This window comes from Scylla paramamosain, chromosome 26 (assembly GCF_035594125.1).
Source record: "Scylla paramamosain isolate STU-SP2022 chromosome 26, ASM3559412v1, whole genome shotgun sequence".
Taxonomy (NCBI): domain Eukaryota; kingdom Metazoa; phylum Arthropoda; class Malacostraca; order Decapoda; family Portunidae; genus Scylla; species Scylla paramamosain.
This window is the reverse complement of record NC_087176.1, coordinates 13,257,124-13,277,449: the sequence shown is the minus strand read 5'-3', so window position 1 is coordinate 13,277,449 and position 20,326 is coordinate 13,257,124. Positions and strand designations below refer to the sequence as shown.

General features: G+C 41.0%; 2 protein-coding genes, 1 long non-coding RNA gene and 7 other non-coding genes across 13 annotated transcripts in view; 8 read left to right on the top strand and 2 right to left on the bottom strand.

The window, feature by feature from the left end:
* LOC135113759 (inter-alpha-trypsin inhibitor heavy chain H3-like) overlaps nucleotides 1-11,750 on the top strand; it is a 31,962-nt gene extending 20,212 nt beyond the window's left edge. Inside the window, exons 14-16 of the mRNA XM_064029334.1 lie at nucleotides 905-1,077; nucleotides 8,494-8,593; nucleotides 9,260-11,750. Of these exons, the coding sequence (XP_063885404.1) occupies nucleotides 905-1,077; nucleotides 8,494-8,593; nucleotides 9,260-9,443 (457 nt within the window). The 3' untranslated portion in view covers nucleotides 9,444-11,750. The remainder of the gene's footprint in view (nucleotides 1-904; nucleotides 1,078-8,493; nucleotides 8,594-9,259) is intronic.
* A 251-nt stretch (nucleotides 11,751-12,001) lies between these two features.
* LOC135113761 (uncharacterized) overlaps nucleotides 12,002-20,326 on the top strand; it is an 11,528-nt gene continuing 3,203 nt past the window's right edge. The window contains exons 1-2 of the long non-coding RNA XR_010274982.1: nucleotides 12,002-12,481; nucleotides 19,372-19,441. This is a non-coding gene — a long non-coding RNA (uncharacterized LOC135113761). The remainder of the gene's footprint in view (nucleotides 12,482-19,371; nucleotides 19,442-20,326) is intronic.
* On the top strand, nucleotides 14,667-14,773 carry LOC135113943 (U6 spliceosomal RNA). The gene has a single exon (XR_010275139.1). It is a non-coding gene; the product is annotated as a U6 spliceosomal RNA (small nuclear RNA).
* On the top strand, nucleotides 15,385-15,491 carry LOC135113941 (U6 spliceosomal RNA). Its single transcript, XR_010275138.1, has one exon. It is a non-coding gene; the product is annotated as a U6 spliceosomal RNA (small nuclear RNA).
* On the top strand, nucleotides 16,507-16,578 carry Trnaq-uug (transfer RNA glutamine (anticodon UUG)). Its single transcript has one exon. It is a non-coding gene; the product is annotated as a tRNA-Gln (tRNA).
* On the top strand, nucleotides 17,131-17,202 carry Trnaq-cug (transfer RNA glutamine (anticodon CUG)). The gene has a single exon. It is a non-coding gene; the product is annotated as a tRNA-Gln (tRNA).
* Nucleotides 17,698-17,769, top strand: Trnaw-cca (transfer RNA tryptophan (anticodon CCA)). The gene has a single exon. It is a non-coding gene; the product is annotated as a tRNA-Trp (tRNA).
* Nucleotides 17,899-17,970, bottom strand: Trnat-cgu (transfer RNA threonine (anticodon CGU)). Its single transcript has one exon. It is a non-coding gene; the product is annotated as a tRNA-Thr (tRNA).
* Trnaa-ugc (transfer RNA alanine (anticodon UGC)) lies at nucleotides 18,629-18,700 on the top strand. Its single transcript has one exon. It is a non-coding gene; the product is annotated as a tRNA-Ala (tRNA).
* Nucleotides 18,964-20,326, bottom strand: part of LOC135113760 (breast cancer metastasis-suppressor 1-like protein) — a 22,409-nt gene continuing 21,046 nt past the window's right edge. For all 4 annotated transcript variants that reach the window (XM_064029335.1, XM_064029337.1, XM_064029336.1 and 1 more), the window contains one exon: nucleotides 18,964-19,817. The gene's annotated coding sequence lies outside the window, so the exon portion shown is untranslated. The remainder of the gene's footprint in view (nucleotides 19,818-20,326) is intronic.

Sequence of the window (20,326 nt, the reverse complement as noted above, 5' to 3'; positions counted from 1 at the left end):
AGGAACAAGCCCAGAATCATCCAAGGTAGAGATTTTAGCAAAGGTCTGAGCAAAGAGTTCAGCTTTAGAGACAGATGTGATAGCAGCGGTGCCATCTGGTGGAAATAAATGAGGGAAAGAAGAAGTAAAGTTATTGGAGATATTTTTGGCTAGATCCCAGAAGTCACGAGGGGAGTTAGATCTTGAAAGATTTTGATATTTCTATAAATGAAGGAGTTTTTGTCTAACTGGAGAACAGACTTGCATGGTTCCGGGCAGAAATATAAAGCACATGAGATTCTGGTGATGGAAGGCCACCTCTCTATCATGTATAGCACGAGAAAAGGCTGTGTTAATTAAACCAAGGTTTGGAAGGTTTAGGTCGAGAAAAAGAGTGAGAAATGTACGCCTCCATGCCAGACACTATCACCTCTGTTATGAGCTCGGCACACAAAGACGGGTCTCTGACAAGGAAGCAGCAGTCATTCCAAGGAAAATCAGCAGAATACCTCCTCAGGTCCTCCCAAGTAGCAGAGGCAAAATGCCAGAGGCACCTCCGCTTTGGGGGCTCCTGAGGAGGGACTGGAGCGATTGGATAAGATACAGATATGAGATTGTGATCGGAGGAGCCTAAGGGAGAAGGGTGACAGCATAAGCAGAAGGATTAGAGGTTACGAAAAGGTCAAGAATATTGGGTGCATCTCCAAGACGGTCATGAATACGAGTAGGGTGTTGCACCAATTGCTCTAGGCCGTGGAGGATAGCAAAGTTGAAGGCTAGTTCACCAGGATTGTCAGTGAAGGGAGAGGAAGGCCAATGTCTAGTATTGCTACATTTTGTTTCCACTTCTTTGCTCTAATATTATTATAATACATCCTTCTTTGGTCTAGTAAGTGTGTGACATGTCACAACCCCCTCCCCGCAGTTATGGCAACGTGATGGTAGTGCTGAGCAAGAAGAGGAGCTTGGACATCACAATTGGGGACGGCCTCGCTCACTTCACCATCAGGCGATCCAGGAACAAACGCGGCCAGAGGTTCCTGGGCTTCTACATCATGGATCAGGAAATCTTCTCCCCTCAGACACATGGAATGATGGGTGAGTGGAGCGCAAAATCAGGAGGAAACTTTAACCTTTCGCATGTTGATAACACTATGATCCGTCTTCAGAAAATCATTGCTCTCTCACCGCGACTGTTTTATAAGGCCACAGAGATGATTAGCCGGGTTCTCAAGAGTGTTTCTCCGGTTAATAATGTAGAAATCTTCTTAATATGTAACTAGAAATGCGAAAGCGTCCTTTAGAAACCGTATCACTTCAACTAGAACCTCTTGAAAGTAGTGGAGGAGCAAGCAGAAGTGTTTCATAATTTTTGGTCCAATGACACTATGATGCATGGAATGATAGGTGAGTGAAGGACAGGATCAGGAAATAACCTTAACCTTTTGATTATGGCTACTATGGAACATAAAAATATAAGAAAATAACGGAAGCTGCAAGAAGCTAACAGGCCCACATGTAGCAGTCGTTGTATTATTACTTCACATGCATAGTTGACTTACTCAGCAACAATACAACTACAGGTACTAAAGTGTTTGAACCATTCGCTCACATCTTTTGCTACCAGTTGTGTATTAAAATTATACTCTCAACTTGCAGTATTCCATTTTTTTTTTTTTTTTGTCTTAGCAGTTATAGCAACCATAGCATTAAAACTCGCCATTCAGTTACTCAGTCATTCAGTCAATCAATCAAACAGTCAGTCAATAAATCAAACAATCGGTCAACCAATCTATCAGTTGGTTAGTCAATCAACCAATCACTCAACCAATCAACCAGTCAATCAATTAATCCATCAGTCAAATCAATTAATCGATCACTCAATCGCTCTTTTTTTATGTAAGAGGGCCACTGGCCAAGGGCAACAAAAATTTTGAATAAAAAAGAGCCACTCAATGTCAGTTCCCATAGATTCCATATAGAAAAATCAAATAATAGTAGAAAATTAATGTCTTGAAACCTCCCTCTTGAAAGCAAGGGCGAAATACAGAAGCGAGCAGGGAGCTCCAGAGTTTAGCAGAGAAAGGGATGAGTGATTGAGAATACTGGTTAACTCTTGCATTCATTCACTCAATCAGTCAATAAATAAATAAATAAATAAATAAATCAGTCAGTCAATCTGCCAATCAGCCAATCAATCAATCAGTCAATCGATCAGTCAGCCAATCAGCCAGTCAATCAATCAGTCAGTGAGTCAGTCAGTCAATCAATCAATCAGTCATCCAACCAATCATTCAATCAATCAGTCAATTCCGAGTTTTCCACCATCTAGCTACGACTACAGAGTCGCTCTCGAACTAAATTTGTTTGTGCTGTATACCTCTCACCTAACTCTTCTGACTATAAGAAATTCTTTGACTACTTAAGTTACAAAGTGGAGCATATTCTGACTCTTTTCACTTTTGTGGAGATCTCCATTCTTGGTGACTTCATTGTTCACCACCAGCTTTGTCTTTCCTCTCCCTTCACTGACCATCCTGATGAGCTAACTTTCAACTTTCCTATCCTCTATGACCTAGAGCAATTGGTGCAACACCCAACTCGTATTCTTGACCGTCTTGGAGATACGCCCAACATTCTTGACCTTTTTCTAATCTCTAATCCTTTTGCTTATGTTGTTACCCTTTCTTCTCCGTTGGGTTGCACCGATCACAATCTCATATCTGTGTCTTGTTCTATCGCTCCAGTCCCTCCTCAGTATCCCCCTAAGCGGAGGTACCTCTGGCGTTTTGCCTCTGCTAGTTGGGGGGACCTGAGGAGGCATTTTGCTGGTTTTCTTTGGAACGACTACTGCTTCCGTGACAGAGACCCGTCTTTGTGTGCCAAGCGCATAACAGAGGTGATAGTATCTGGCATGGAGGCGTACATTCCTCACTCTTTTTCTCGACCTAAACCTTCCAAACCTTGGTTTAACACAGCCTGTTATCGTGCTATACATGATATAGAGATAGTCTACAAAAGGTACTTGAGCCTTTCATAGTCCACAAGAGGTACTTCAGCCTTCCATCACCAGAATCTCATAGTTTATACCTCATCTTTATATCTCATCTTTATACTTCTGCCTAGAACCATACCAAGTCTGTTCCCCAACTAGCTAAAAACTCCTTCATAAATAGAAAGTATCAAAATCTTTCAAGATCTAACTCCCCTCGTGACTTCTGGCACCTAGCCAAAAACATCTCCAATAACTTTGCTTCTTCTTTCCCTCCTTTATTTCACCTGCCGAAACGATAATTACTGCCAGTGAGGTCTAAAGCACTGTTCAGGGGGTGCTGTGAACTTATCATTAAACCCAGCTGTGACCTCACTGAACGTTTCCCTTTGTGTCTCACAACACAAGGGGGCAGTCACAGCCTGCCCTCTAAAGACAACTCTCTTCCTCCACACAAAACTACAAGCACCTAATTACACACACACCTTTCACTCAAAAATTTTAAAATCATCATGGTGACTCCTACACCAGCCTCGGAGTCCCCATCTGGGGAGGGGACCATAAATGTCCCCAGGTCGGACTGCCTTTCTGTCGACGACCCTAAATGTCTTGACACCCCCCTCAACTTTTTCTTCATTAACTTCTGCAACTTTCGCGGTCTAAGATCTAATTTTCAATCTGTAGAACACCACCTCTCCTCTTCTAAACCTCATCTTCTTTTCCTCACTGAAACTCAGGTGTCTGACAGTAGCCCCTTTTCATTTCCCTCCTACTTTCTCTATCCTCATTTTCGATCCAAAGCTGGATGCTGCGTTTATGTGCGCAATGACTTAACCTGCTCTCGTGCCCACGCTCTTGAATCTTCCGAGTTTTCCACCATCTGGCTACGACTACAGAGTCACTCTCATACTAAATTTATCTGTGCTGTATACCTCTCACCTAACTCATCTGACTATAAGAAATTCTTTGACTACTTAACTTCCAAAGTGGAGCACATTCTGACCCTCTTCCCTTTTGCAGAGATCTCCATTCTTGGAGACTTCAATGTTCACCACCAGCTTTGGCTTTCCTCTCCCTTCACTGACCATCCTGGTGAACTAGCCTACAACTTTGCTATCCTCCATGACCTAGAGGAATTGGTGCAACACCCTACTCGTATTCCTGACCGTCTTGGAGATACGCCCAACATTCTTGACCTTTTCCTGACCTCTAATCCTTCTGCTTATGCTGTCACCCTTTCTTCTCCGTTGGGCTCCTCCGATCACAATCTCATATCTTTATCTTGTCCTATCACTCCAATCCCTTCTCAGGATCCCCCTAAGCAAAGGTGCCTCTGGCGTTTTGCCTCTGCTAGTTGGGGGCCCTGAGGAGGTATTTTGCTGATTTTCCTTGGAATGACTACTGCTTCCGTGTCAGAGACCCATCTTTGTGTGCTGAGCGCATAACAGAGGTGATAGTGTTTGGCATGGAGGCATACATTCCTCACTCTTTTTCTCGTCCTAAACCTTTTAAACCTTTGTTTAACACAGCTTGTTCTCGTGCTATACATGGTAGAGAGGTGGCCCACAAAAGGTACTTAAGCCTTCCATCACCAGAATCTCATGCACTTTATATTTCTGGCCGGAACCATGCCAAGTCTGTTCTCCAACTAGCCAAAAAACTCCTTCATTAACAGAAAATGTCAAAACCTTTCAAGATCTAACTCCCCTCGTGATTTCTGGCATCTAGCCAAAAATATCTCCAATAACTTTGCTTCTTCTTCTTTCCCTCCTCTATTTCAACCAGATGGCACCACTGCTATCACATCTATTTCTAAAGCTGAACTCTTTGCTCAAACCTTTGCTAAAGACTCTACCTTGGACGATTCTGGGCTTGTTCCTCCCTCTCCTCCACCCTCTGACTACTTCATGCCACGCATTAAAATTCTTCGCAATGATGTTTTCCATGCCCTCGCTGGCCTAAACCCTCGGAAGGCTTATGGCCCTGATGGGGTCCCTCCTATTGTTCTCCAAAACTGTGCCTCCGTGCTTGCACCTTGCCTAGTCAAACTCTTTCAGCTCTGTCTGTCAACATCTACCTCTCCTTCTTGCTGGAAGTTTGCCTACATTCAACCTGTTCCTAAAAAGGGTGACCGTTCTAATCCCTCAAACTACCGTCCTATTGCTTTAATTTCCTGCTTATCTAAAGTTTTTGAATCTATCCTCAACAGGAAGATTCTTAAACATCTATCACTTCACAACCTTCTATCTGATCGCCAGTATGGGTTCCGTCAAGGCCGCTCTACTGGTGATCTTCTGGCTTTCCTTACTGAGTTTTGATCATCCTCTTTTAGAGATTTTGGTGAAACTTTTGCTGTTGCCTTGGACATATCAAAAGCTTTTGATAGAGTCTGGCACAAAGCTTTGATTTCCAAACTACCCTCCTACGGTTTCTATCCTTCTCTCTGTAACTTCATCTCAAGTTTCTTTTCTGACCGTTCTATTGCTGCTGTGGTAGACAGTCACTGTTCTTCTCCTAAATCTATTAACAGTGATGTTCCTCAGTGTTCTGTCCTGTCACCCACTCTCTTCTTATTATTCATTAATGATCTTCTAAACCAAACTTCTTGTCCTATCCACTCCTACGCTGATGATACCACCCTGCACTTTTCCACGTCTTTTCATAGACGTCCAACCCTTCAGGAGGTAAACATATCACGCAGGGAAGCCACAGAACGCTTGACTTCTGATCTTTCTAAAATTTCTGATTGGGGCAGAGCAAACTTGGTATTGTTCAATGCCTCAAAAACTCAATTCCTCCATCTATCAACTCGACACAACCTTCCAGACAACTATCCCCTCTTCTTCAGTGACACTCAACTGTCCCCCTCTTCTACACTGAACATCCTCGGTCTGTCCTTTACTTATAATCTGAACTGGAAACTTCACATCTCATCTCTAGCTAAAACAGCTTCTATGAAGTTAGGTGTTCTGAGACGTCTTCGCCAGTTTTTCTCAATCCCCCAGCTGCTAACTCTGTACAAGGGCCTTATCCGTCCATGTATGAAGTATGCTTCACATGTCTGGGGGGGTTCCACTCATACTGCTCTTCTAGACAGGGTGGAATCAAAAGCTTTTCGTCTCATCAACTCCTCTCCTCTAACTGATTGTCTTCAGTCTCTCTCTCACCGCCGCAATGTTGCATATCTAGCTGTCTTCTACCGCTATTTTCATGCTAACTGCTCTTCTGATCTTGCTAACTGAATGCCTCCCCTCCTTCCGCGGCCTCGCTGCACAAGACTTTCTTCTTTCTCTCATCCCTATTCTGTCCACCTCTCTAACGCAAGAGTTAACCAGTATTCTCAATCATTCATCCCTTTTTCTGGTAAACTCTGGAACTTCCTGCCTGCTTCTGTATTTCCACCTTCCTATGACTTGAATTCCTTCAAGAGGGAGGTTTCAAGAGACTTATTCATCAATTTTTGACCACTGCTTTGACCCTTTTATGGGACTGGCATTTCAGTGGGCATTTTTTTTATTAGATTTTTGTTGCCCTTGGCCAGTGTCCTTCCTACATAAAAAAAAAAAAATCAGATGGTACCACTGCTATCACATCTATCTCTAAACCTGAACTCTTTGCTCAAACCTTTTTCTAAAAACTCTACCTTGGATTGTTCCTCCCTTTCCTCCACACTCTGACTACTTCATGCTACCTATTAAAATTCTTCGCAATGATGTTTTCCTTGCCTTCGCTGGCCTAAACCCTCGGAAGGCTTATGGACATGATGGGGTCGCTCCTATTGTTCTCCGAAACTACGCCCCCGTGCTTGCACATTGCCTAGTTAAACTCTTTCAACTCTGTCAACATCTGTCTTTCTTTCTTGCTGTAAGTTTGCCTACATTAAGCCTGTTCCTTAAAAGGGTCCCTCAAACTATCCCAAAAATCCCTCAAACTACCGTCCTATTGCTTTAATTTCCTGCCTATCTAAAGTTTTTAATCTATCCTCAACAGGAAGATTCTTAAACATCTATCACTTCACAACCTTCTATCTGATCGCCAGTATGGGTTCCGTCAAGGCCGCTCTACTGGTGATCTTCTGGCTTTCCTTACTGAGTCTTGGTCATGCTCTTTTAGGGATTTTCGTGAAACATAGCAAAAACTTTTGATAGAGTCTGGCACAAAGCCTTGATTTTTTATACCATTCTCCTACGGCTTCCATCCTTCTCTCTGTGACATCATCTCAAGTTTTCTTTCTGACCGTTCTATTGTTGCTGTGGTAGACGGTCACTGTTCTCCTAAATCTATTAACAGTGGTGTTCCTCAGGGTTTTCTCCTGTCACCCACTCTCTTCCTGTTATTCATCAATGACCTTCTAAACCAAACTTCTTGTCCTATTCACTCCTACGCTGATGATACCACCCTGCACTTTTCTACGTCTTTTCATAGACGTCTGACCCTTCAAGAGATAAACATCTCACGCAGGGAAGCCATTGAATGCCTGACTTCTGATCTCTCTAAAATTTATTTATTCAGGCAGAACAAACTTGTCATTGTTCAATGCCTCAAAAACTCAATTCCTCCATCTATCAACTCGACATAACCTTCCAGACAACTATCCCCTCTTTTCCATCGACACTCAACTATCACCCTCTTCTACACTGAATATCCTTGGTCTGTCCTTTTCTTATAATCTGAACTGAAAACTTCACACCTTATCTCTTGCTAAAATAATTTCTATGAAGTTAGGTGTTCTGAGACGTCTCCGCCAGTTTTTCTCACCACCTCAACTCCTATCTCTGTTCAAGGGCCTTATCCACCCATGTATGGAGTATGCTTCACATGTCTGGGGGGTTCCACTCATACCGTTCTTTTAGACAGGATGGAATCAAAAGCTTTTCGTCTCATCAACTCCTCTTCTCTAACTAACTGCTTCAGTCTCTCATCGCCGCAGTGTTGCATCTCCTCCTATCTTCTATCGCTATTTTCATACTAACTGCTCTTCTGATCTTGCTAACTGCATGTCTCCCCTTCTCCCGCAGCCTCGCTACACAAGACTTTCTTCTTTCTCTCACCATTATTCTGTCCACCTTTCTAATGCAAGAGTTAACCAGTATTCTCAATCATTCATCCTTTACTCTGGTAACTCTGGAACTCCCTGCCTGCTTCTGTATTTCCACCTTCCTATGATTTGAATTTTTTCAAGAGGGAGGTTTCAAGACACTTATCCTTCAGTTTTTGACTACCGCTTTGGACCCTTTTCTAGGACTGGCCTTTTTTTATTGGATTTTTATCCTCCTTGGCCAGTACGCCTCCTACATAAAAAAAAATCAATTATTCAGTCAGCCAATCAACCAGTCAGTCAGTCAGGCAGTCAGTCAGCCAGCCAGTCAGTCAGTCAATCAACTAATCAGTCAATTAAAAAATCAGTCATTTAGTCCATCAACCAATATATCCTTATTTGTCTATTTATCTATATATTTATCTGTCTTTCTATCTACCTGTGTATTAATCAATCAATCACCCAAACACTCTCCTCCCCACAGGCCAGTTCATCTCCAAGAGGGTGCGCCGCCTGGCATCCAGCAGGCCAAGCACTCTCCAGACCCGCGCCGCCACTGGAACCGCCTCTGAGACTCCCGAAAAGTGAGTGTTGTCGGGAAGATACCTTTATGCAACAGCATTTCCCTGATGCTTCTCTTCCTTATTGTTCCCTAATCTTCTTTTCTTCTTTTTTCTTTCAAAATTTGTAAAATATTTCTTTTTTTTCACACACCAGACATGTAACGCAACACACCAGTCATATTTCGTCTACAGTATCTTCAAGCTCTACGATTACGATGCAAGGCTAAAGGCCTTATGTTTACTCGTTTTTCTCTACTCCCTGTCTATTCCTACGCAAAAACTTCCTGTTTGTCTCTCCTTATAGTTTCGTCCTCATGATCATTATCTTCAAGCTCAACGCTTGCGCTGCAAGACTGAAATCTCCTCAACTTTTATTCATTTTCTCAATTCCCTGACTATTCCTTAGCGAAAATTTCCTATACATATCTCCATGTAGTTATCTGTCCTTATGGCATTCCTAAACTGGCATTCCGTTACTCTAATTGTTACTCTAATATCTTGTTTGATATAGCCTGATATGTTTGCTTTCTAGTGAAGGTATTATAAGGATTCTGCCTCATCAACAGGAAAAATACCCTTAGGAGCCAACGGCTCTCGGAAATTCTCCTGATGAGGGAAGAGAGCATTTCAAAATACTGATCTAGATTTAAAACTTGGTAAGCGCTTCCTGACACTTTCCTTCCGCAGGGTGACGCTGGAGGTGGCGCGCCGTGGCCACAGGAAGAAGTTGCGGGTATCTGGCGTGGTGGGCAGCCGGTACTCCCTCATGGACAGGACGCGGGTGCGGTGCATCCGAGTCCACACCAAGGGCTCCGAGAGTGTGCTGGATGAGCGGCCGCGGGATTACGTGCGTTCGTGCCTCCAGTGCTGAGAGAGGAAGGTGCCTCTGTGATGGAGGTGATGCGTGCTGACTGAGTCCTGAGGGTGTGGTTGGTAAAGCAGCGTGCTTGTTGTGCTGACGCCGCAAAGAATAATTGCTCCTTGAATCATAAGCCTACAAAACATGATTTATATTATTAGCTCATTGTCTTCAGTGGTATGTGTCATCTTAAGTATGCATTTAGTTCCGCATTGAATGTGAACGCACGATGTATTGACTCATTAGGGAAGGACCAAGTTTTATCTGATGGCATGTTGCCGCCGAGGTCTATAGCCTTCCTGTGTTAAGCTGGAAGTGACATGGAGTTGACCTGCGAGTATTTCATGCACGTATTAGATATTAGCTCATTGTGGTGTGCCACTGTTCCCAATAAGAAGTGTTCATGTGTAAAGCAGTTTAGCCAGTGCCACTATTGGTATTAGGTTTATCGAAAGTATTAGTTAGCAGGAACGGCCTGTGCGTGGGTGCCTCGCTGCTCCACTCGCAGTGATCCTCGCCCCAGGTGTCATGCAGCGTTCCTCGAAAGCAAAGAGAAAGGGAAATTCCTTCGAAAGCGTTTGCTGTGACAGCTGCTGAGTGGGTTAAGTTTATTGGCTTTTTTTTTTTTTTTTACACCTTGGAGAACACTTGACATATCCTAATTAGTGATGATAGGATGCAATTTTTTTTTTTTTTTTCTTACTGCGCCTCTGTGCTATTTTAGGACGAAAGCTGCATCAGGCGAAGTAAGACCAGATGTGGTCTCCTGGGTCAAGACGAAGGGAGACTTGAAGCAGATTCCAACATAAATCAGCCATTGTGGCAGAGTCATAGAAAATGTAATGATAAGTTGTACGTGAATCTACGAGTGGTGCACAGAAAATTGTTTGTAGCTCTTCTTTTTTTCAGGGGATTGGAAACTTCCTTCCTCTGCCATTTTTGCAGGAATCAAAATCGGATCTACATGGTGAGGTAATCACACTCTTTACGCCCCTCGCCTGGCTAAGCACCAGCCGTGGCAGGGGTGTAATGAACCAACGAAGGACGTAGACGTGAATCTCAGAACCTTGTTTTTTCCCTGTGTATGGCGTGCCTAGATAGTGTGGCTGAATACGGCATGAATGGATGGATTGATTGATGGTTGGTTGGACGTACTAAAACCATCTACAGTAACACGTACCTGGTTACATTAGTCTAAGAATTGATCGCCAGCAGTGTGTGATGGCGAACAGTGGACAATACGAGTATGATGGTCGACAAATATCACGAGTTTACTACTCAGAACACTACACTAGAAAGCAAATATAAACCTAACTGCTTATACTTTAAAGAAATACGACGATAATAAGTACATGAATGAGAGCACCGATGTTTGTATATGGATGAACACAAAATTAATGTTTGAGTGGATGTGTGTTAAGTGATGCAGTGTCATAGAGACTGTGTTCAAAGGTATTCTGCTGTGTTTGGTGTTCATGGCCTAAGATAGAATTAAACAGTCTGTTGTCTCCCCGAGTTAACATTAATATATTTGTGTGACTTTGTGTTGTATATAATGTAATTTTCTTGTAAGACATTTAGTATTTTTAAGTTTGCACGGTTATCATTATAAGTACTTTAACAAAATGCTAAGTGTATATACTTTTTATTACGTGTCAGGGAGACCGGCCAAGGGCACAAAAAATTAATATTAAATATAAAATGCCTGCTCACAACGCCGCTCCCAGAAAGAACCAGAAGGAGAACCGAGAGAGTTGGCCAATTTAGTTTCATTAGTTACGTTTACACACATTTCATTTTTCCTTTCCGTAAAAATGCCATCTCATGTGATGGTATTATTGTTCCTGACGCTACACAGTGTTACCAAGTTCAGTACAGTCCTGCATTCTCATAGGTCTCGATGTCTCTTCTCGACTGCTTTTAACTGGCCTGAGTGAAAGTTAGTATGCAGGGTTTTCAAGGATGTTTTCATGATTCTAGTGACAGTTCAAAAATATATATATAAAATTAAAAACTCTGCAATAGCTATGAGAAAATACCCATGAAAACCTGACTAACATTCTCTGTGGGCTTTGAAAATGGTCTGTATGACGGAAGTGTTTCGAAATATGGGTCATGTATTGTCAGCGCTGCGGTGGAGTGTTGCTTCACCTCTGTTGTTCAAGTATGCAGTGTAGGTGTTCTAATTTCGTAGTGTTTAAGCAAGTTAGTCTGAAGTGTCATTGTTTCCTAAGAAATCTCAAAACGTCAAGCTTTCTTTTGTCTATACTTTTGCTCACATGCTCATATTTCATTTACAGAATAAAACAAATTATTCTCCATATAATTTTCAGTGTCCCTACTAACGCACGACCGATCTAAAACATGATTATCCTTGTCTTTTAATTACCTTTGCTGGTTCACCCTGTTCACTCAGTCACAGTTTGCTTCCATTAACCTTCGTATGAGAGAGAGAGAGAGAGAGAGAGAGAGAGAGAGAGAGAGAGAGAGAAAATTTTCACTGTGCTGTTAGAAGCCAGTTGGAGCTGTAGGGCCATCCCACTCGCTTCCTCGGCGCTGGTAGGGGAACACGACCCAGTGGAGAGCGGAAACATTATTCCACTTCCTGTATACACATCATAATTCTGTACATATTATCTTATGGTTTATACAGATTTCTACATTATACATTTTAGACAAATATCTAGTATCTTAGATACTCATAGTTGATATATAAATCAAAACAATAGAAAGAGATTAAATTACTTCAAATTTATACCATATCGTCTTATCAACTGTTATTCAGTGATTTCTGCAACACATCACCACTGTAATAGCGTGTGGTTCTAAGAGATTATTGTAGAAACGCAATCTGTGCATTTTCGAAAAAAAAAAAATATATATTAATAATAATAATAATGATATCTAGTAAAGGAACTGGCTAGCGTATGAGCCTTGAATAGCTGCGATGAAGCTTCGCAGCCGTCCCCACGAACTCGGCCAAGAGGAAGCGCCATATTAGCCTTTCAGCTGGGAGGTGGAGATGGGAGTAAACATCGTCTTATTATCAGGTAATTTTGATATTATGGCGACAGTAGTAGTGCAGGTGTTACAGTAGATATTTTCCTGAATCTGCTGCTACAGGGAGGGGGGGAAGTGTGACCCGTAAACATCCAGTTAGAGGTGTTCTTTTAGTTTCTGAGCCGGAGGCAGGGTCCTGGTGTGGCCAGGTTGTGAAAACGCAGTGAAGGGCTAGCTTTGAAGCACGTAATCATTTCGTGTCTTGGGTGTGTTAATATATGACGACCTCCAGCACTGTATAGTTGTGACTAAGACTAAAAGAATGCTGGGGATGTGGACGTACTTGTTGATGAACGTAGATGAGAGATCACCGGCACAGAATCCCAGCAGACAGGTGGTGGTGTCCTCACAAGCTGATTATCCCAATGTAGTGGTTCTCAACTTCGTTGAATGGTCCACAAGACGTCCTCTGTATTTGCTGATAAACCTGAAATGAACAAGTAAATAAGTAATAGGCTATTCGTTGTATTACTGGCAATCAAGCTGTAGCTGTTTAGTAATACTTCGAGCCATTTCCAAGTCTAATCTCTAATGAATGTTCAAGATTCATTCCTCGATACGTGACCACTGACCAGGACCTAAGTACTTGTACTATACCCGTCAAATTGACGCGCTATCCTGTTAATTTCTCAGCTTTTGCGCGGCTACATGCAAAGTGCTATGGACCTCCAGGCCTGTGGCCAGTAGTAGCCACTGAACTGTCGAGTTGATTAATTGCATATTTCCCCTCTTTTACAGGTATGGTTGTGTAATTCGATTTTTCGTTTGTTCTATTGTTAGATTTATTAAAAAGGGAAAAAATGTGGTTAAATATTTCAAATCACTTATGTTGTGTGCTGTATTATGCAAATTTGTTTACAACATATAAGAACTTAAGAACATAAGAAATAAGGGAAGCTGCAAGAAGCGACCAGGCTTACACGTGGCAGTCCCTGTATGAAATATACCTACCTATTTCCATCTATTATCCCCATCCATAAACTTGTCTAATCTTCTCTTAAAGCTCTCTAGTGTCCTAGCACTAACAACATGATTACTGAGTCCGTTCCACTCATTTGAGAACCATTTTTTTCCCATCTCCTTCCTAAACCTAAATTTTTCAAGCTTGTACCCGTTATTTCTTGTTCTACCCTGGTTGCTGATCCTAAGAATGTTGCCTACATCCCCCTTGTTATAACCCTTATACCACTTAAAGACTTCTATCAGGTCCCCTCTTAACCTACGTCTCTCTAAAGAATGTAAATTTAACAGCTTCAACCTCGCCTCGTAAGGAATACTCCTCATCCCCTGTATCCTTTTAGTCATTCTCCTCTGTACTGATTCTAATAGACCTATATCTTTCCTGTAATATGGGGACCAGAACTGCACAGCCTAGTCTAGATGAGGTCTGACCAGCGCCAAGTATAACTTTAATACTACTTCCGGCCTTCTACTTTTAACATTCCTAAAAATGAATCCTAGTACCCTATTTGCCCTTTTTCTGGCTTCTATGCATTGTTTCCCTAGACGGAGTTCATAGTTAACTATAACTCCTAAATCTTTCTCGTACCCTTTATTACTTCATTTATCCTTACACAAAACTTGATTGAGCCACATTTTTATTTATTTATTTATTTATTTATTTATTTTATTGATTTGGCAGTCCATGACCTGAGAGGAGTTGTGAACCACTAAATGATTGTTCTTAAGCTTAGAGGTGGAATGACAGTATAATGTTCAATAGTGTTCAAATGAAGTAACAGAAATAAAAGACCACCATAAGCTACTAAGCTGAATAATAATTATTGTATCCCGTTGGCTCTCTCTCTCTCTCTCTCTCTCTCTCTCTCTCTCTCTCTCTCTCTCTCTCTCTCTCTCTCTCTCTCTCTCTCTCTCTCTCTCTGATGCCTGCCCTGTCGTTCTTGCTTCTGGACATGCTTGGAAGAGTTAGAACTGTCTTGGTCATTTTCATAAGAATTGCTCGTCCTCGCCAAGCATTTTCTGGTGCTTGCTGAAAACTTTTAATCCCAAGCCTTGTTTGCCTCAACTCTGAACTTCAGCCTCCCAGTTCTCATTGGAGCTAGAGTACGTATGTGCATGTTAAGTCAAGCGACCCAAAATACAGATAAGTGGAGAAATATAGCAGCCTGCGCGACTCGTGATAAGATTTTGGTTTTTAAAAATGTCACAATAGTTGTACTTGCTTCGGCGGTACATATACTAAAATTGGAACGATACAGAGAAGATTAGCATGGCCCCTGCGCAAGGATGACACGCAAAATCGTGAAGCGTTCCACATTTTTGGTCGCAAAGTTTCCTCTTTTGTAACAGTGAAACTTTCCAAGCGGCTAAAGCATGTTAATACATGAAAAAAATTATGATAAATGACGAGCGGGAGTGCCTCCCGCGTTGCAGCACGAGTGGTGGCGTCGGTAAACGTTCGAATCCTGCGTTGTGTGTGTGTGTGTGTGTGTGTGTGTGTGTGTTTTTTTTTATGTAGGAAGGACGCTGGCCAAGGGCAACAAAAATCTAATAAAAAAAATGCCCACTGAAATGCCAGTCCCATAAAAGAGTCAAAGCAGTGGTCAAAAATTGATGAATAAGTGTCTTGAAACTTGAACGAATTCAAGTCATAGGAAGGTGGAAATACAGAAGCAAGCAGGGAGTTCCAGAGTTTACCAGAGAAAGGGATGAATGATTGAGAATACTGGTTAACTCTTGCGTTAGAGAGGTGGACAGAACAGGGGTGAGAGAAAGAAGAAAGTCTTGTGCAGCGAGGCCGCGGAGGGCTCTTTTTCTCTTCATTCACTTTCTCTATAAACTATTTGAATCTTTAAATTAACAGGATGTTAGCAAAAAATAAATAAATAAATAAATAAATAAGGATTTAACCTTATTTTGGCGTGAAACTAGTGTACTTGCTTCGGCGGTACATATACTAAAATTGGAACGATACAGAGAAGATTAGCATGGCCCCTGCGCAAGGATGACACGCAAAATCGTGAAGCGTTCCACATTTTTGGTCGCAAACACTTTCGTACGTATGTTGTCAGACCTTGGCCCAAAGTAATTGTCTCATTCTTAATTTCCTGCCACAAAACTAATCGGTGTGATCGGAGCGAGCACATGACAATTCGGGTGGGTGTTCGAACCTTCCTATAGGATTTTCTAAACCTTTGTTGTGTATATTTTTTTTTTCTCTAAATCTTCATACTGGTTAACGTTATCATTTAGAGCAATTCTTAGATATTATTTATTTATTCATTTATTTATTTTAATAGAGAGAGACTGTGTGTTAAAAGGTATTGGACTTAATGGACTTTGAACGTCCTGTTCGTTGGCGATTCGGAATCTGATGTTTTTCTTATTTATTATATTAATACAATGCGTGTGCATTAAATATCACGTAGAGTCTGATAAGTTCCAAGAAAAATTATTATTCTTAACAGTCCAGTTGATAAACTGAATGTCGTAGTATCCGCTTCAATATGGACAAATCGTTATTTGCATTTTCTTTATTTAGTTTATCAAACAGATGGGAAACAAAAGTAAGATGCTTGCTATTCCTTTAATTTTAAGATCAATGTAGTTTTATTAAATCGCTCTTTCATAGGCGAGATGCTGTCTGTTCTTGAATATTGCCTGTTGATTCAAAGCTTGGTGTACAGTATATCCCATTGCAATCTGAGCTTTGACGCAAAGGTCGCTTAGCGCCAGCAGGGAACTGCTGAGTCGCCGTCGATAAAGTTGAGCGGTTATCTTCCGCCTTACTTAATACTTTGAGTAATTTTTTTTTTTTTTTTTTTTTCATAGGTGCAACGCTTACCATGAAAATCATAAGTTAAAGTTTGGCCCCGCGCATGTAGCAGAAATTTTTCTTGCCATGGAAAGAAGTTGCGTCAGAAAATCAATTAAGGCAGTTATCTCTTGGATTTTCTATTAAGGTATGGTGAAATCTATTTGGTTTCATCGTGAACAGTAAAACCAATATAAGGTGAGAAAAGATTTCCATTGTTGGCTAAGTGGTGTGAGCAGTGGTCCCATGGTGTAATGGTTAGCACTCTGGACTTTGAATCCAGCGATCCGAGTTCGAATCTCGGTGGGACCTCGTTTTGCACTGCCATCACTAGATTCATGGGATGAAAAAAGATACGGAATGAGAAATTTCGGTCGATAACCCTTGAGTAGTGAACTTGGGTAAAGCTGATTCACGCGGTGGGGTGTCATATAGAATTAATAATTCATCAAAGGCCAGTAATATCTTGCAGCGTTTTTGTTACGTTACTGGGTGTTCGACATATATTCACTGCACTGTACGTGCTCGTCGTTGAGAGACCGAAGAGACTGATTGGTGGTAGTAATTCTATCATTTCCTTATCATATTGATTTGAAGATCGATATTTAACGTTACACAGTAAATATTGTTGCATAGTTCCTAGTTTGTCTATAATTGGATTGGATTGGTTAGTGGCACCTGATGAAAATGTATAAAAGTAGTGAAATATTGAGCTGTAATATGAAGCTGGCGATATGTTTGCTAATTCCGGAATCAAGTACAGATAATTCGAACTAACTTTCGTATATCTTAATTTGGCTGGATGCACTAAACTGCTTTCCTTTGTAGTGCTTAGTTAATTACAGAGGAAACTTATGACGCAGTGGTCCCATGGTGTAATGGTTAGCACTCTGGACTCTGAATCCAGCAATCCGAGTTCGAGTCTCGGTGGGACCTGAGTAGAGAGGTTTTTGCTCCCTGAAAATGTGCACATGCTCATTACAACTTTTTTGATGAAAACTAAAGCAGGCTGGTATTCCAAGTTGTTCATATATATATATACACATAAAAAAAAGGCCGATTATATAGAGCACAAATCTTCTAAGGGTTATGATGAACGAACTACTTCACTCCTCGATCAGAATGATACCAGCTGGTTGGTCTGCATGTAAATGTGGGATCGGCAGGGGTCCGAGGTCATTAACTGGTGTATGTAAATGGCTTTCTGCATCCGCATTTTAATGCACTTAACAAGAAAATCAAGAATTAATTTGCCTCATGGTACCTGGCATATGGTGAACGTATGCTGGACTTGCATATATTTGTATTATTCTGGAAATGTACGACGCACTATCAAGTTTATTCTACTTTCTTAATTGGAGAGGTGCTTTGCAATACTGTAAGTTTCATCTTTATATTTGTTAAACGCTAAGTTTCGCAAATTGACATCGTGGCCTCGTGGCGCAATGGTAGCGCGTCTGACTCCAGATCAGAAGGCTGGGTGTTCGAGTCACTCCGGGGTCATAAGTATTTTTATCCATTTAAGGAACTTATTGTTTTATTTTTATGTATAGCATTCGTCACAGAAAAACGAATATGTAAGCAAAAGTGTTTTGTTGCACTGGTGTCGGTATTCAAGTGCATCATAAAGATTGCCCCCTGTGAGGTTTGAACTCACGACCCCTGGTTTACGAGACCAGTGCTCTACCACTGAGCTAAGGAGGCTAACGCAAGGGGCATCAATGGGAAATTAAAATAATTTCTTTAGTTTAGCAATGTATGGATTGAAAGATTAAATATTTAGGTTTTCATGTAAGCTCTTTTTTTTTCATTATTATTATTGCCATACATGACACTACCGGTTGGAATATACTGTTCTCACGGCTTGCAAATCAATACTACAGCCATACAGGCTTCACCTGCTGACCTCTTCGCTCTAACACAGCCTGCAGTCCATGTTTCAGCCACAGTTATACATTACATTACATTACATTACAAGAGAGGGACAGACAGTGGGGGTGAAATTAGAGGGGGAAGTAGAGTTGAGAGTTGGAGAGAATAGTTTTGGTGAAAGTGAAATATAGTTAGAGTAATAGGTGGCGAGCTGTACGCCTTGCTTTTACAGTTATACCTATTGCACCATATTTGCTTTATATTCCATTCAAAGATTGGTGCCATGTACCACTATTTATTTATGTAGTGATTTGGTACGGCTCTTACAGTATTTACAGTCTGTGAAAGATTCCAACTCAAAATTTGGAAGATGATAATTAGCCATCTCGGGAGGAGTTCGCATAATATATGGCAAACTTTAATATAAAGTAGAATAAGATAGAACTAGAGTTGGTGCTACTGAAGCAACCAAATTTCTCATAATTGAGAAGGGGGTGTAGCTCAGTGGTAGAGCGTTCGCTTTGCATGTGAAAGGCCCCGGGTTCGATCCCCGGCACCTCCACTTTGTACGACAATAGAAATTTTTAATGATTAGAGTAACTGTTCTGGCTTTAAGTTTTTTTTCACAGTAATGAACTTTAATGAGAAGTTAGAAGAAAATATATCTTTTTGATGTTACAGTAGTAACTTCAAACATTCACTCACATGTTGAATAAGTAGTGCAATATCTTTCTCTCTCAGAGGAACCGCTCTGGTATAAGTAAAAATACTCTTTCATTATGCTACTGGACATAAAATGGGAAGTTGGAAGAAAATGACAACAACAAAAATTTAAGTTTTAATACCAAACCATCAAAAAAATATCTATACACAATTTCAGCATATAACAAATTAATGCAATGGGTAGCCAGTCCACCACTGGGCTGGAGACTGAACACCCCATCTCACCTCCCAGCACTGCTTCCACTGCTCATCAACAAAGCTTCCTGTACATATTACATGTCAACATGCCTTATATCATACTCCAGCACTCTGAACTGGCATTTGCATCTTTTTAAAAAGTCTTGACATGCATCCAAGAAAGGCTCAATGTTTGGCTTTAAAATGTAAAAAAAAAAAAAATTCATGAAAATTTTTATTTACTCAAACTAAAAAACACTAAACAAACAAGCAATGTGTGTTTCTTGAGAGAAAATTTTATGAACTGTACTAATAATCTTTTTTTAATCACAGGGATCATAATGAGACAGCTGGGAAAGGCAAGGAGAGAAAGAACAGCCATCACAAGCAGGGCATCTTTAAGGCAAGAATTAAAATCACTACTGAAAGGATGAAAAGTTGTGTCAAACTCAATGATACTGCTTGAAAATCCTTTTCTTGAGACTATACCTTGGAAGGAGTGTCTGGAGGGAATGGGTGTCAGAAATTAATGGAAGAAAACTTTATGTTTGATGTTGGCTCTTGTTCAGAGAGCACCTAACAAGTTATCATTCATACAGGTAATCTCAAATAGAAAACAGCACTGATAAAAATATTATCCTCTTTAGCAGCCATGTGGTGGACTTATCACAACAGGGTTTCCTCTTGGACCTATGTTTCACAAGCAGTCTGTACTGTACAGGCTACAGCATCACAAGTTCATGATTCAGATGAACACTTTGGAACAGGCGATGTCCAATCTGAAAACAGATCAAAGATAAATCAGTCCACCACAGAAACAAATAAACTATTTGTGTAATTGCAAATCCTGTACAGCAAGTTAGAATGGGAAGACAAAAGGACAGGTTACTATCTACAGTACCCCGAGCTTCATGGTATGAGTTTCATGCTGAGTACTATATTCTTACCATCCCAACTTTTGCACATTATCTATCTTGAGTTTTGCACTTTCATTGTGTACAAGTCATGCATTCCTACTATTGCCATCCCAGACAGGAAAAATAAATACATACATGCTATGTATTGTATGCATATTTCCATGTACAGTTCATATATACCTGAACATACAGATTCTTCATGTAAATAAACTTTTTTTTTTATGTAGGAAGGACACTGGCTAAGGGCACTGGCCAAGGGCAACAAAAATTCAATAAAAAAAAAATGCCCGCTGAAATGCCAGTTCCATAAATGGGTCAAAGCAGTAGTCAAAAATTGATGAATAAATGTCTTGAAACCTCCCTCTTGAAGG